The 12,376-nt window shown below is 44.4% G+C and overlaps 2 protein-coding genes across 2 annotated transcripts; one reads left to right on the forward strand and one right to left on the reverse strand.

The window, feature by feature from the left end:
* The first annotated feature begins 49 nt into the window (after positions 1 to 49).
* Positions 50 to 4,132, forward strand: LOC135372348 (uncharacterized). The gene is made up of 3 exons (XM_064605978.1): positions 50 to 377; positions 454 to 576; positions 1,630 to 4,132. Exons 1-3 carry the CDS (start codon positions 170 to 172, stop codon positions 2,688 to 2,690), a joined length of 1,392 nt encoding a protein of 463 aa, XP_064462048.1. The 5' UTR covers positions 50 to 169; the 3' UTR covers positions 2,691 to 4,132.
* On the reverse strand, positions 2,929 to 5,215 carry LOC135372347 (uncharacterized). The gene is made up of 3 exons (XM_064605977.1): positions 4,787 to 5,215; positions 4,603 to 4,718; positions 2,929 to 4,067 (listed from the first exon to the last, which is right to left on the reverse strand). Exons 1-3 carry the CDS (start codon positions 5,137 to 5,139, stop codon positions 2,947 to 2,949), a joined length of 1,590 nt encoding a protein of 529 aa, XP_064462047.1. The 5' UTR covers positions 5,140 to 5,215; the 3' UTR covers positions 2,929 to 2,946.
* Between the last annotated feature and the right edge of the window lie 7,161 nt (positions 5,216 to 12,376).

A 12,376-nucleotide genomic window follows, 5' to 3' on the forward strand; every position in this document is an offset into this window, starting at 1 on the left:
CAAGACGAAGAGTGACATCTGTGGATTGCAATCCACGACTTGTCGAAAAGTCAACTGCGCATGCGCGATCGTGATACTCTCGACACCAGGGGATGCGGGAGCACTGTGCTTCACTTTGGTTGGGAAACATGGTTCTCGCATGCGAATAGGCTGTGAATAGGTGAACGAGATGCCAGTGCATTGTGTCGCTTTTGGCTGCACGAACTATTATCGGGGAGGCGCAGAAAATACCGTGGGCTTTTTCCGATTCCCATCTGCAAGGTTACATCCCCGGAAACGTCTTTTGTGGGTCCAAGCCGTGAAGAGACAGGAGCCTGATGGCACGCCGTGGCAGCCAAACGCTCACTCGCGGATATGTGGTGCCCATTTCATTACAGGTAATTAATCGCACTTTTCATGTCTGAAGTACTCACGGACAAAAACTTGAGCAATGTTTTCTTCCATAATTATAAGGGAGCCCGTCAACGACAGAAGGGCACCCGGATTTCGTGCCGAGCGTTTTCACCTACAGGAAAAGGCCGGCTCAAACACTTCACCGCTACACCCGCTGGAAGAAACGAAGTAGACGCGCATCAGGTAACCACGAAAACAATTTTCATCTCATTTCGTAAGTTGGTTGTGATTGTCCGGTTAATCGCGCGAAAAAAATATCAAAACGCGTGATGAATGCGTGATGACGAGATTGAGAATTCATTCAGTGGTCATGTAAGGTCGCCAGATGAACAAGCAAATGAGGCAGGAAGCAGTACAGAGATTACAAAGCATTAAAAGATAATAAAGGTTATAACAAGCACAGGCTATAATCAGCATGACACTGCAACATTTTTGTGGGTACGCACAGTTTACCGGTTCTGAGATGGTTCCATAGAGAAGACAAAAATTGTGATGAAGGAAAAATAAGAGATGGCGTGATCTAGTATTGTTGTTGGAAAAGTCTCGTCAGATTGTGTTTCGATGTTCACATATTGCCATAGGTACTCCTGGAGCATGGGACATCTCTTGTGTGACGTGCAACAATGAGGAGCATGCTTCAACTGTTGGTTGTAGTCCTAGCCATGCATGCTTGTAGGGCAGTGTAATAGTCACAGGAAGTCAGTGCAATGATATTCGTTTGTCTTAATTTCATTTACCCAGACAGTGGCGCTGCAACACCGACAGAGGGACACGGTAGCCGACAGAATATTGACAGGGAAAGTCACCGAAATAATGACAGCTTAAGTAACCCACGGGGTAGCCAGGCCAGTGAGGAAGACAGTGGGAACACAATCAGCGTGCAAGTGACAGGCATCATTGAGGACACAGTTAGGTGTAGCACCCCGGCTACTGATGCCAATGTCCCTAGCCAGTCCGAAAAAAACTCCAGACAGGGCACAGATAACATTAATGCACAGTACCAGGACACTGTTGCCATGTGCGTTTTGGAAGCCCCTGGGGAGCCATTGGTTAATCGACCAGCCATCGACAATGACGTGGTCAACCTCAGTGACCCAAACCCAAGTGAAGGCACAATAAGCGTGGGTGACCGTGGTAAGATGTTGAAATGGTGTAGTGTAGTGAAAACGTCCTCCCTGCTGCATTTCTTTGCTTTTCCTGCTGCACAAACCTCAGACAATATGCTCTCTATTTCAGATCCTCATCAGCCCTGTTCATCATGCACTGCGGTTGTCAACAGAGATGCTGCGGAGAAGATTGCATCAATGCAAAAAGAGATGGAGGAGTTAAAGGCAAAGATGTTATACGTGGAATGCAGCCTGGAGAAAGCCAAGTCACAGCTTTTGAATGTGGACCTTATCAGAGGATCAACAGACAATGCCATGTTCTACACTGGCCTTCCAAGCTTTGAAGCGTTTACAAGTCTGTTTCGGTACCTCCACCGGGACGCCAGCAAGATGACGTATTGGGGACTCTGCAACCGTAAAGAAAATGAGACACGAGGCAAGCTGAAGGAGACCGAGCTTATTGACGAATTTTTTATGGTTCTTGTCCGCCTGAGGACTGGCATGCCTGGTAGGGAAGTTGCAAGGAATTTCATGCTATCAGAGGGCCATTTCAGTCGTATATTTGCAACATGGATCAATTTTCTTGTCCATAAGCTCAAAGCAATAACAACCTTTCCAACAGTGGAGAATATAAAGCCGTATTTGCCCAAGTCCTTTCAAGGTTTTGAGAACACTCGGCTGGTACTGGATGCCACTGAAATTCGTATTCAGAAACCCTCCTCCCTGAATGCGCAGAGACGAACGTTTTCAACATATAAGCATTATAATACCTACAAAGCTGTAATTGGTTGCACACCCGATGGGTATATTGCCTTCGTGTCAAAGCTGTGGGGTGGATCTGTTTCGGATAGTCTTGTGGTGGAGGAGAGTGGCATCTTGGACCAACTCCAACCAGGTGATGGGATCATGGTAGATAAAGGATTCGTGTTCCCTGCAATGCCACCACGCATTACATTGTACAGACCGCCATATCGTCAGAGTCACGAACCCCAGATGAGTTGTGCTGACGTTATAGAAACAAGACGTGTGGCGTGTGCCAGGGTGCATGTTGAGAGGGCCATTCGCAGAGTAAAGGCCTTCCATATCCTTGATAGGCCATTCCCAATATCTATGATTGATATTGCAGAGCAAGTATTTCATGTGTGCTGTTTCCTTAGCAATTTTCGCCTGCCGCTTATAGCTGATCACTAACTGGATCTGCTAACTGCATGTTTTGTACATATTGCACAGCAAGTTGTTGTCCAGCAAATACAAATTTTGCAACATACTCCTACAATGTCTCCAGTGTTGCTTTTATGGATGTGGGTTTACTCACAGTCATGTTCGTTTAACAAGAGGCATGTAACTGCCAGGTTAGATCAACTGAGGAGCAGAAAACTGCATTGTGATTAGTTACTGGCATTGCGCATAAATTCAATAGACAGATAAGTTGCGTAGGTTAAAGCATTTATTCCATCTTCTTTATTTTAAATTTCAGACCACGACCTTGCTCACACATGTAGTAGCCATTCTTCCATTGTGTGTATGACACATACTGTCCCTTTATGTACAGTTTTCCTGATCTTCTCACACGCTGCGTTAAAAGCTCGGGAACCAAAGCGTGTTTTGCAAAATGCAGTAGTGCAGGGAGCACTTCTGTTTCCCAAAACGTAACGTCAAAAAATATTCTTTCAATGCTAATTGACCTCCCTGTGCTTCCGGCATTGGTCCATATGACAAAGTCGCACCATGTTGTTCCTGTGACTCCCATCTGACCCTGAACCTGATAGTAATATGCATGGTCCCTTCGCAGCTGTACCTCTCCATTTACCAGCGTGCAACAAAAGGTTTTGTCTGCACAGGCCTCTATAGCTGTAAGTCCAATCTTGGAAAATGGGCATTTTACCTCTAACAGCCCCACATCTGACTGTTCCCTGACTATACGGTCAGGTGAGGCTGCTATGAAAGGGTATAGTGAGTGAACATGCAGACCAGTGCTGTGGACAGAAACATTGCGGTCTTGAGCAGCCATAAGTTCACAATAAGCACGAACAGCGACAGACTCATTCCTTCTCCCATAGGCAATTGCCTCTGAATAAGCAGAGTCCTTGGGGTACAGCAGCTGCTTCAATAGTCCATCGGGGGTGCGGCACTTAACAATTCGTTTGAACAGTGAAGATGTCAGGCGTCCAATTCTCTCCTTGTGCCACTCCTTGTTTTCGGACTGATTCATAGTTTGCAGTGTGATCCGATTCCTCTCCTCGTCTGTCAATGGCCTCAGGAACCGTTGAAACTCCTTGCTGATCAGTACAGCACCTTCCGTGCTGAGGTTGGCATCGTCACTGATGGGCAGAGATGGCTTCTTGGGTACAACGGCATCCTTGTTTGGGGCGGCATGCCGAAACCACAGCATAGACGGGTGGTGGTCTCCCATGTCTTCAAGCAAGTCTTTGTATGCATCAGTGTCGCTATCCCGCTGTTCTTCACATGGGTTGTAAATACGCCTCCTGCATTCCCTTGCTGGCTTGTGTACCAAGTGTTTTTGGAAATGTATTTCCTGCAGTGGTCTTGGAGAAGGGACTTTCTTCCCTGCAAAATGTTTTCATGAATAATGAGATGATGCTCACATGAATAAAACATGTTTGGAAGTATTACTTATTTGTATCGTCCCTCCGCTATTGCTGGGCCGCCTGCAGTGGCATACCGTAAAAGTTGTTAACATAATAATTCCTAATAACTCGCGAATCTAACTATTGTTAGTGAGTCTGCGACAGCTTTTCGTAGAAATCTTCAACGGTGGATTTGCCACAGAATGCTCTAATAAATCACAGTGCGTTTTCAAGGCGAACCTCTTGATGGTTGCCTGCTGTTGGTCGCTATTTCAATGTCTTCCTTTTTTTTTTTTTATGTCGGTAACGGTATTTCGAGGGACTTCAAATTCGCGAAAAAGTTTCGATCGCGAAATTCACGAAAATTAGGTCCTCGCGAAAATTTATATTTTTACAGTACACAGCAAGCGTTCTTTATCACCAGCAAAAGTTGTGTAAGCCAGTGAAGCAACGTGATAAAGGCGACGACCCCAGGGTTTTAGTCAATTTTCAACAGCAAGCAAGCGTGTACAAACCTTGTGAGGGCACAATCCAAGCGCACGGGAGATCCGTGCATGTTCTCACTCCAGACTGTGCTGCATCTGCTACGAAAAACAGAACAGCAGCCACGTGATGGCAAGTTTCGCTGAGCCTGCAATAAGCAAATGTCACCATCACGAATTCGCGCACTACTAATGAACGAACGAATGCACAACTTACCCTGCTACGCACTGACAGTGAGCCCCACCGATTCGTCCATCCTCCTTCTTGTACCATGCAGACACAGTGTACAAGCCTTTTCTCATCGACGGCGTACAGGTAGCCCTTAGTAGCCCAAAACCAGAGTTCTCAGTCTCTTCATTCAGCATCACGTTGCGGACGAAACCTTCTTCTTTGAATGCCCAGCCGCGATGTGCTTGCCGAAGAGAACACGAGGTGCGACCTAAATATCGCCAAATTTCGTCCTCGGTGACTTTTTTACAGCGTGAGAGGTCCTGTCGCCATCCTAGACTATTGAAGGGAAAAGGGACCCAATCCTCGCAGATCATTGCACGTTCAAAGCGACACCGCATGCACTGAACCAACAGAATCTACACAACGCGCAACCCCTTTCAACAGGCTTATTTTCCAACCAATATACCCTCGAACGCAGCAACGTGGCAGCTTTCGCCCACAGTCACAAGGGCGCGCTGCGATTTCAACAAGTCGTAGATTCCACATGCCGTGATACGCAATGCTCGTAAACACTGTCCCCGATAAGGGATAGCGTAGCTCCCGTGTCGATAAGGGCGATGTAATCTTTACCCAAAATTCGAACGGCGATGTTTGGTTCCTTATCCTCGATGTAATCTCGGACAGAAAAAGCAAGAGGAGCCAAAGCATCTCTTTGCGTTATCTTACCGCTTGCAAAGCTAGTTTTTGACTGATCAAGGCCACGGATAGTAACCGTCTGCTCGCTTTCTTCGCAACTTGCCGACGTCGTTGAGCGAGCATTCATGGAGGCCGGCTGCGACCGTTTCCCGATGGCACATTACGGGTGTTTGGTCTTTGTCGCGGGCATTCCCGACCAAAATGGTCAGGGCTGCCGCAATTCCAACAGCCGTTGGGCGCTCGTGGCTGCGGGGGCGCAGGATGATGCCGCTCCCGCTGCCGTGGGGTTCGCTAGCTGAAAGGCCAGGTTGACCGCGACTTCGGGGCGGGACGGGTCTGTCAAAGCTCGTTCCTTCGGGGATCGTCCTCCTGTCATAGAGGAACGGATCTAGGGCTCGGTGGGATGACTCCGCATTGTATGAATCACGGGGGTTGTCATCCAAACCTGTTGCATGCAGGCGTTCGACCGAGGCGGCTCCTCCCGACCACGCGCAGCGCGGTTCCAACGCTAGCTCCGGGGGCGGAGGGGGCCGATAAGCTCTGCCAGGAGGTCGCCTTGTATTGAACGAGCCTCCTGGGCCAACGCCTCAAGGGTTTCAAAGCGATGGGCTCTTAAAGGTCAGCTATGCCGATATCCCAAAAAGTCGAAACGGTTGTGATATTCTGAAAGCCCACATCCAGCTCTCCCCAAAATACACCTTCATTCTCTCAGTTCGGTACAGTACCAGGTCAAAAAAATAGGTAATTCATTCCGAAACACACATGGGCGCAGCCATTTTTATGACGTAGATGCACCCGAACGGGCATTGTGACGTGTACGCGCCTTCGTACTTGTCAGTGGATTTCAGCTACGGCTTCTCGCGGCTTCACTGCTTCACGTATCTGTGCTTGAAGATGGCGGACAGCCGGGTTCCACCGTTCCGCGATAAGTAAACAGTGCAGCAGCTGCGAACTCATTCTCGAACCAACCTATGTGCGATGTTGTGTGACTGGAATTCGTCATTTGTGTTTTGTGAGCACGTACAATTTGTATCAAGTCGCGTCTGCGTTTGCCCCGTTACAGCACTTGCCCATTGTAGAGACTGACGTTTCGACAGCCGTGTCAGCAAGAAAATGCCGACAGCGTTTTTGTGTTATGTATTTGAGAAACCGCATACTGCTATGGGACAAGTTTTACGTACGATTTATCAATGTGCAACAGCGTCGACGATGGTATGTAACGACGAAAGACGTAAAACGAAATACAAATCACATTTTAAACTTTTTGTGGGATTCTGTGCATTTTCTAGAAGCTTTCTTTGAATCACACACTCCCATGTCACGCTGCGTTGTGTGGTACGCTACAAACTACTGCATTTTATGTCTAACATCTGGATATTGTTTGTAATGAACACCGTCGCACAAAAACATGCACACGAAAGCTCCAGTAGCCATGTGGTTGCACACTATGCAGACGCAAAAGAAGTACCAGAGCACATATTGCCACTTAGAAATGTGGTGCCTGAAGAGTTAGGGCATAGCATAGATCCTAGAAATCAGGCGCACCTTATCCTTCTGTAGAGTGCTCTTTCAATTCACAACTCAGCCCATGGGGTGTAAAAGTGTTAAAGGCAATTATGTGACTTGTCGTTCTGGGTGACATCACTGTCCAGCCTCGGGATTAATTCCGTGCTCAGGAATTATTGCACAAATCACTTTGAATGTAGGACGTGATAAGCAATATGTAAGTTGCAACCTTGTCTGCAGCATTCTCGATTGCCTCTTACCTTTACAGTTCGAGACACGTTACCAAACCATTTGCAAAGGGCACTCTTACAGGGGCCGTGTAACTTGAGTTTTTAGTTTATAAAATTTATAAAAATATAAGTATACAATATGTAATATGAAGTTTATATAAAATAAAAAATAACATTTATAAAAAAAATTATAAAAAATAAATAAAAAGGCTTCATGGAAGCAATCCGTTAGTATACCCATTGCACATGAAGCACAATTATATATTCTTGGACATCATCTAATTAATCTTCTGAACCATATGTGTGGCTGCATACGAAATTTTTTATGCGCATCCTCTACCTTCCTATTCCTACATGTGCACACGAATAACAGTGCATATATGTGAAGTGGCAAAAAGCAACGCTAGACTCTACCATCATTGTGCCCCTTTAACTTTTCCACATTTATGTCTGGTGAACAGGGAATATCTCACTAGAAAAGAAGACATTTGTGCATTGTTTGGCAAGCAAATAAATATATTTATTTACATTTTCCATAAATCAACAATGTTGTGACCTGGTGCAAATATTAATGTCACCAAGTAAAGTACTTACAAATTATTCCTATGTGTTCAAATGCAGATATGACAATTCTGTTTCTGTACCTCAGCACAGTACAGTTTCAAAATTAACAAACTGCACAGCATCAGCAATCTTAAAGTATCTGAAGAGGGGAATCACATAAAGCTCCAATAATAGACTGTGCAAACAAAGCTAAAAAAAAAACAAAGTACTTCAAGAAAAATCTGAATAATCGGTTGCCGTTGTGATATGTACTACTATGCACAGTTCATGAATGGAACATGTTACCTCATTGCATTGCCTCCATGTGAGCACTAGAACAGGCAGCCTTTTAGGTCGCTCTTTCCGTGTTTTTCTATTGTCTTTTTTTGTTTTCTGTTTTTGCAATAGCAAGCATGGCCATAATGAATCACAAGCAACCAAGGACAGGATGAGACATTTACAATGCGACTGCTAACTCTAAACTGATATATTTATTAGCAGACTCTGGAATATACACACATATGCTGCTAAGAAAATGACAATTTAACCACTAGAATAACATACAAGAAAAAGGGTTATATATCTTCCCCTCTCCTCATTCTACTTCACAGGCAGCCCTAGTATCATTCTGAGTGTGTCCGTGCGTTCCCTTTGAGATAACGTATCTCTGACAGAAGCAAATCCAACAGCGGACTGCTTATGGATGCAACTATCTTGGATTTCTCTAACCACTTGTTATTTAACCGCTGCCTTGAGCTGTGTGTTCTGGAAATTTAGGCAGCATCCAGAGTCCCTGCAATGTGTTGCCATGTTTCCCGAGAGCCTGTGTTTCACTATGGCTCTCAGATACAAACTACCCCATTTCAACACAGTAGAAAACACAGATTTGTAAATAGCATCTGTTGATTGCACTGTACATACCCCCCACATAAAGGATCATAGTGGATACTACATCTTGTGCGATAATGTCAGGAACACAAAAGAGCTAGATTTGAAACCACTCTTACGTCGTAGTAGTAGTATTTGTGTCAAGCTGCGCAATTCCTGTCCTGCAAATAATTTAAACCATATGTTTCATCTGCCAGCGTGATGATCCCCTGAAAAGCAATTCACACTCGGCGGGAACTACCGGTTCTGAAACCTATCCCTGACATGTGTAGCCATCAGGGAGGAAACCCAAGGGCTGCGGTGGAAAAGACAAACACACACGGGCTATGTTCTCTCTGTGTATCAGCTGCTCTGGCTACTAAGAAGAACATGTTCCAAATTAATATAACATGGCTTGACATGATACGCCAGCGAAAGCTAACCAATAAAATTAGTAGTTAAACGTACAATACGTAAACACTTCCCATAACATGACAGTTTCCTTCCTGCATTCATGCGCTACCATTCAACCCACACAAACAGTGTACTGAATTTTTTTATAGCATTACAGGTTGTTTGACAGAACTTGAACAAGATTATATAGCACACGATAAAAGTAGAGTGAACATAATGTGCAGAAAAAATGGCTGCAAGCAAGCGAGCTGGTGAAGATGATGCATATGTAAAACCCCGAGACTAGGGAACACAAAGGAAACACATGTTTGTGTCTGTCCCTTCGTGTTCCCTAGTCTTGGGGGTTTACATCATGGATAATGTGCAGGTTTCTATACACGCTTAATGGCCGTAGCAGTAATGCATGAAGACCACTGCTAAGTTGTGTTGAGAAACACCACTTTGTTTGCCATGTCTAAATGAAACGTACCTGACCTGATCCAAATTAACCGTTCTGAGTCTGGAACACACAAAGAGAAAAACGCAACACACGCCACAACATTAACAGATAGCAAATGAGCTGTAGCGAGCTCCACCTTGGGACAAAGTCAACAAGTAATTCACCAAAAGTCAATGAGCGCCTGAAATGTAACATCTCCAGTGGCGTAGCCAGACCTCAAAGGTAGGGGAGGGGGGGGGGGGGGCTCGATACGAAAACTCCCCCCCTGCTAAAAGGGGGGGATTAAAAAAGGGAACGAAAATAGTTGATTTAGACGTTCACAGTACGATTACATGTATAGGCTGTCATGACCAATGAAGTGGTGTCACGAGATTGGAAGCATTTTGAAAAGCTCATACTTTGAAAACCATTCAAGAGTGCTTCCTAGATAGACACCATGAACTGCAAGAACTTTCGCGATGGTCACACTGGTCCCCCCCCCCCCCCCCCCCCATATATTAAGTTCTCGGATTTGCACGATTTGTGTGGGCCGGTCCGTGGCCCACACAAATCGTCCCCCTAGCCCCCTGGCCCCCCCTAGCCCCCCCGTGGCTATGCCACTGAACATCTCTGACTGGTAGCAAGACGGTCCACGTTCAATTCCTGGTGCTAGCACTGTCTGGCTTTTTCATGACTTATTTGTTGGAAGTTTCGATGTGCTTGAGAACCATTCGTCAACCATTGTATCCTCATGAGGTGATGAGGGTTTGTCATCCCAAAGAGACTCCCTTTCTCGCATGTGTCCTTATGGATGCTCATCACTGCAGAAAAAAAAAAAGAAAGAAAGGAAAAGCATTTAATGACAAGAAATGGATAGTCGCATTTACTGTATAATGTTGTGCACAACAGAAAGAATACTTTTGCACAGAGGGCTGTACTTCTTGATGTCTAACATCAAGTTACAAAATTCCAGAATACAGTCAACCCTCGATTTATGAACCTTCGATTTATAAATTCCCTCGTTTTATGAACACTAGCACGAGGAACCAAACTTTTTACATGCATTTTCCCCTCGTTTTATGAACCTCGATATTCGAATAATGAATGGAATTTCTGGGAACAAACTAGGAGTTGCCCAGCGTTTTTGCCCTCAATTTATGAACGGGTCGTCCCGAGGCCAACAAAAACCTTCAAATGGATTATTCGTGGTCTTATGAATGACGCCTGAACAGACAAAACGTTTTCCAGGTTCTTAACCCCTCGAAATCCGAACAACAAATGTGTTTTTGCAGTGCATTAACTTATTTGTTGTTGTTGTTGTTTGCAGAAGTGTTCCTGACCTCAATTCATGAATAAGGTGTCCGCTGTCACCCGGAGATTAATAAACATAGGTTAAAAACCCCAGAGGAAATCCGAGACCAGTTGAATCCGAATGTGCTGACATCTCCTCTCGAAAGCAAAATTACACAATATATTGCATTATAAGCACAATACCAACTCGGAAATACTGTTCCATTTGCTCGATAGTACTCACTAAACGGAATTTTTTCGATTTATGAATCCTTCGATTTATGAACGATTTTTCGAGGAACCGAGGGTGTTCATAAATCGAGGGTTGACTGTATATGACATGTTGTAAGGTAGAGAATAAGTAGAGTTATTGAGTTGTCGAGTTGAGTTGAGGGGGGAGTTGTACCCCCTTTTTATTTTATTATATATGATTATATAATTATCTTTATGTGTGTACCACCCCTCGCTGTCTACATTACAACATATTTTATATATTCTGGGATTTTGTAACTTCATGTTAGACATTAACAAGAGCAGCCTTGTGCACGAAAGTCTCGTCTCATTAAAATTTAGATGCTCTCAACAGCCTTCTTTCTGTTGTGAATCTCTATCGCAGCATACCTGCACATTGCTGTTCTACGTACTGTGACTTTGCAGTAAGAGTATGAACTTTGGGTAAAAAGACTACACAGCACTGCTCAGGTATTTTTGCCTATCGAACAGTATGTATGTATGCAGTATGCACACAGTATTTGTGCACCGGACCCACTAAAAATGTAGTGAATGTGGCATTGCCCACGGTAATGCACCAAGTTGAACACAATTAATGTAGAATCCAGGTATTTTAGCTTACATGTCAAGCCAGTACCACACCAGTATCCAGTGTGAAGTTGTGACAAATAAATAGTTCCCATTTTTCTTAGTTCTCAGAAAACAGTGAATTAATAAGAGTAGACAATGTTAACATGAATTCTGGGCTATTCTTCAGTTAAAGATTCACAGATAGTAAAGGCACCTTCTTCAATGGACGTTGATGACACTGAAAATTCAAAAACGTTATCAGAGGCGACATCAGCTTCGGTGTGTCAAAGGATTGTATGTCCAACAGTAATCCAGCTAACAGTAACAAAAATGTGCAAAAGACAAATTAACTGAACTAATGTAACGTACCTTCTATATCAGACAGTGAAGCTTGTAAGACCCCGTTCACAGGAACCAGTGTCCAGACAGCAAAAGTGCTTGAACTGGGAGATAGCAGATAATCGGAATGGCGACCTTTGTTTTCCACCCTGAAAGCACAGGTTGTAACTTTGAGGGCAGATTTAAAAGTGGTGTCAAGATGTCTGCATGCGAGTGCACATGAAAAGTTGAACATAGATGAATACTCAAATTATAACATCACATTGTCATACCTGTTGGTGGAGGTGGACTGCAACTAACGTGTCAGCAATTTCTTCATGACCAGATGCAAGCCAGATCATGCTTCATTTCCGCCTTCAGCGTGTACCTGTGATAATTCAGAAGTTGGATTATCAATAGTACTATTGTGTTGTTAATCGTGGTTATATCAGAGTAAGCGCAGTAAGACAGCTGCACAATCGATTCATTAAGCTTGCTATTTTTTATATCTGAACCTCGACTTACCTTTTTTTGCTCTCGGTTTTTGCCTTG

This window comes from Ornithodoros turicata, unplaced genomic scaffold (assembly GCF_037126465.1).
Source record: "Ornithodoros turicata isolate Travis unplaced genomic scaffold, ASM3712646v1 Chromosome14, whole genome shotgun sequence".
Lineage (NCBI taxonomy): Eukaryota > Metazoa > Arthropoda > Arachnida > Ixodida > Argasidae > Ornithodoros > Ornithodoros turicata.

Bases quoted from the DNA above. Each gene is read 5' to 3' on its own strand.
- LOC135372348 (XM_064605978.1), top strand. From the start codon at position 170: ATGCCAGTGCATTGTGTCGCTTTTGGCTGCACGAACTATTATCGGGGA. The intron at 378-453 runs GTAATTAATCGC...CATAATTATAAG, and splicing joins TGGTGCCCATTTCATTACAG to GGAGCCCGTCAACGACAGAA. The intron at 577-1,629 runs GTAACCACGAAA...TCTCTATTTCAG, and splicing joins ACGAAGTAGACGCGCATCAG to ATCCTCATCAGCCCTGTTCA.
- LOC135372347 (XM_064605977.1), bottom strand. From the start codon at position 5,139: ATGCGGTGTCGCTTTGAACGTGCAATGATCTGCGAGGATTGGGTCCCT. The intron at 4,719-4,786 runs GTAAGTTGTGCA...TGCTTATTGCAG, and splicing joins CACTGTCAGTGCGTAGCAGG to GCTCAGCGAAACTTGCCATC. The intron at 4,068-4,602 runs GTTTGTACACGC...AACATTTTGCAG, and splicing joins TTGGATTGTGCCCTCACAAG to GGAAGAAAGTCCCTTCTCCA.